Raw genomic sequence first — 3,093 nt, 5'->3', positions numbered from 1 at the left:
AAATCTTCTTTCCCTCCATTTTCTATTTATTTTTTTTGGTTTGGATGGGAATAATATGTTCTTTTGGGTTCTGTTGGAAGGGAAAACAACTTCAATTAAAGGTACACTACAAGTGTAACTTTTATTGAAATGTAAAAATAAACCGAACCTATATTCAATCAACAACCTTTTTTACCATGACTATATATATTTTTCATTAAACAAGATTCTTAAATAACCAAAAAACTAAGACTTAACATTTTTTGATTTTTTGCCTGTAAAAGAACGAAAAAAGAAAAAAGCTGTGGGTTTCTCTCCAGACGTGGGTTTATCCACTCACTTTACGCAATTTGTAAACACTCCTTATGAGGGTATTTATGTTTGTATATCATTTTCGTCACATAAATGATTATTAATAATATTTATTGATTTAAAAAATATAACATAAAGTTTAAAACGGATATTGGGGTTTCTTAAAAAATAAGAAGCTATCCACACCAAATATTTCAAACCACAGTAATTTACCATTTCTACATGGATAAACCCTAATATATTAACACTTTTATTATTAACACAACAATTGAAAAATCATATCAATTTCAAATATGTTTGTATAGTTAATATTAATTTCCAAAAATTCATAATAATTAATAATAAGTTCAATAAATATAATATATACCATTGTGTTTAATATATTATATAATTTCTATCCAAATAAAAATGATTAAAATTCTTTGTTTAGAATTTTAGAATAAGAATGCCATAACGACCATAGCCATAATCGCGGAAATGGTATGAGCTCCACTGCATTTTCCTCCTTCCAACTTGTATTCTGCCATACAGGCAGTGCACTCATCTACCTTTTCACAAGTTGCGCAACCTTCAACAACACATTTTATGCATTTTTTATTAGTTTTATCTGTATTATATCCTTCTGGACATTTCTCAACACACTTCAAATTGTCAGACACCAGATTAAAATCGGTTTTGCATTTAGTGCACTTGTCGTCTTTATCACAAACGTCACAATTAGAAGTAGCACACATATCACACTTTTTGATAGGGGTATCAACTGATTTACCAGTGGTGCATTTATCAACACATGAAAGTTTGTCGGTAGCAATATATTTGTTTTCACACTTGGTGCATTGTTCAGCAGATGCAACTGTTTCACAAGTTTCGCAGCCACCAATTGTGCATTTTTCACACTTCATAGTATCTTTATTAGCTTTACCAGTTTTACAAGTTTTATCACATGTTTCATCAAGATTGATGTAATCAGTTTGTGTGGCGCATTTGGTGCATTTGATTGTTTGTTTTCCAGTAACTTCCACACATGCAGCACATTTACTTCCACTTCCACATGCATTTACTGTTGTATCACATGTATTTCTTGATGTGATTTTTCCAATTGAACAATCGTCACATTTATTACCATTCATGTATTTGTAGTTGGTATTGATATTACATTTAGTACATTTGATTTTATTGATATCTGTTTTGTCTTCAACACAAGTGGCACATTTATAATCTGCCAAACATGTAGTGCATGTTTTACGACTTTTATAATACCCATCAATACATCCAGAACAATTGGTGGCATCACTGCATTTTGAACAGCCAGTTTTACATACTTTGCATTTACCTCTTGCGTGCATTTACCTTTTTCGAGATAATAACCAGTTTCACATTTAGAACATATAGTGTCACTACCACATTTAGAACAGCCATTTAAACATTTTGAGCATTTGTTTTCTTTAAGATAATACCCATCACTACATTGGGTGCAAGTAGTATCACCAGTACATATAGTACAGCCAGCTAAACATTTTTTGCATATTTTATCTTTAACATAGTATCCCTGTTCACATTTATCACATTCTTTTGGATTATTTTCTTTGCATGATAAGCACTTGTCTAGGGGTGGATTACAATCATTTGAAAACGCAGTTAATAACGTAAATGATAAGAAGATCAGAGTTCGCATAGAATGATAATTAAGTTTATTAAAACGTTTATATACCCAAAGTTATTTATTTTTATTTATTTGTTTTTAAAATTGTCTATTTATTTGTCTGACACGTTTTGATTTGCTGACATCTCGTTTCAATCCATTATTAGCATCGTATTACAGTGATATTTATATCAAAAAACATAAACTTATGCAAGTTTTTATTGATATACAAATTGTATTTAATATACATTTTTTATTATACATCCTTTCATTATCAAACTACGAATAATAGTTATAAAACATAATATAATAATAAAATATAATATTTTCATTCTAAAATAACAACATTTTAAACAACTTTATAATCAATAAAAACTGCACATTAATATGTTATATAAATTAGTATTAAAATCATACATTTTTTAAAACTGTTTTTTGAGTTTCATTCAACTTTTCCATCAATTTTAATAATAGTTATATATTTTATGTTAAAAAAGACAACATAAACATTTTTTAAAACATTGTATGTTTCATTCAAAGTAAGTATTTATAATACTTTTGTATTGCTAATGTATTAATTTTGTTTTAAATATTCTATATAAGTGTTATCCAATGTTTTTTGTTTTTGTTTCAACGAAAAAAAATAAAATTTGACTTTTGTTTAGATGTGTTAGTATATTAGTTTTATTAAAAAATTATGAAAAAATACATTTTAAGTAAAAAATATATGTTATTTTGTTAAATAAATAATACAACAAATTAAATAATAATAATAGCAGATCAATTTGATGATAATTTTAATGGTTTTAAAATCGAATACTAAAACAAACTTTATTGAACAGATAAAATAATACATGACAAAAATATTAAAATTAATTGATTAAAAAGGGTTTTGTCATTTTTATTTGTTTTTTAAAACATTATATATAAAAGACTTATCAAATTACTAAAAATAAATTTTACACCCAATTAATTCATGTATTTATTAATTATTCTATCTGTACATTATATTTTTAACAAATTCTTTAAGTTTAATTAAGTTATTATAAAAAACAAATGAACATTAACAGTTAGAAATATTATAATTTTTAGATTACACAAATGATAAATTGGTTGACATTAAATTATATATAATTGTAGTTTTTTATATTATATTATAG

General features: G+C 25.7%; 1 protein-coding gene across 1 annotated transcript; it reads right to left on the bottom strand.

Annotated features, from left to right (window-relative positions):
- Positions 1 to 725: 725 nt before the first annotated feature.
- On the bottom strand, positions 726 to 1,966 carry EIN_427030 (hypothetical protein; the record flags this gene model as incomplete). Its single annotated transcript, XM_004254429.1, has 2 exons — positions 726 to 1,371; positions 1,491 to 1,966. The coding sequence occupies 2 exons, from the start codon at positions 1,964 to 1,966 to the stop codon at positions 726 to 728; spliced, it is 1,122 nt and encodes a 373-aa protein (XP_004254477.1).
- Positions 1,967 to 3,093: the final 1,127 nt, after the last annotated feature.

This window comes from Entamoeba invadens, assembly GCF_000330505.1.
Source record: "Entamoeba invadens IP1 unplaced genomic scaffold scaff_1105074725875, whole genome shotgun sequence".
Lineage (NCBI taxonomy): Eukaryota > Evosea > Mastigamoebida > Endamoebidae > Entamoeba > Entamoeba invadens.
This window is presented reverse-complemented; position numbering and strand designations above follow the sequence as displayed.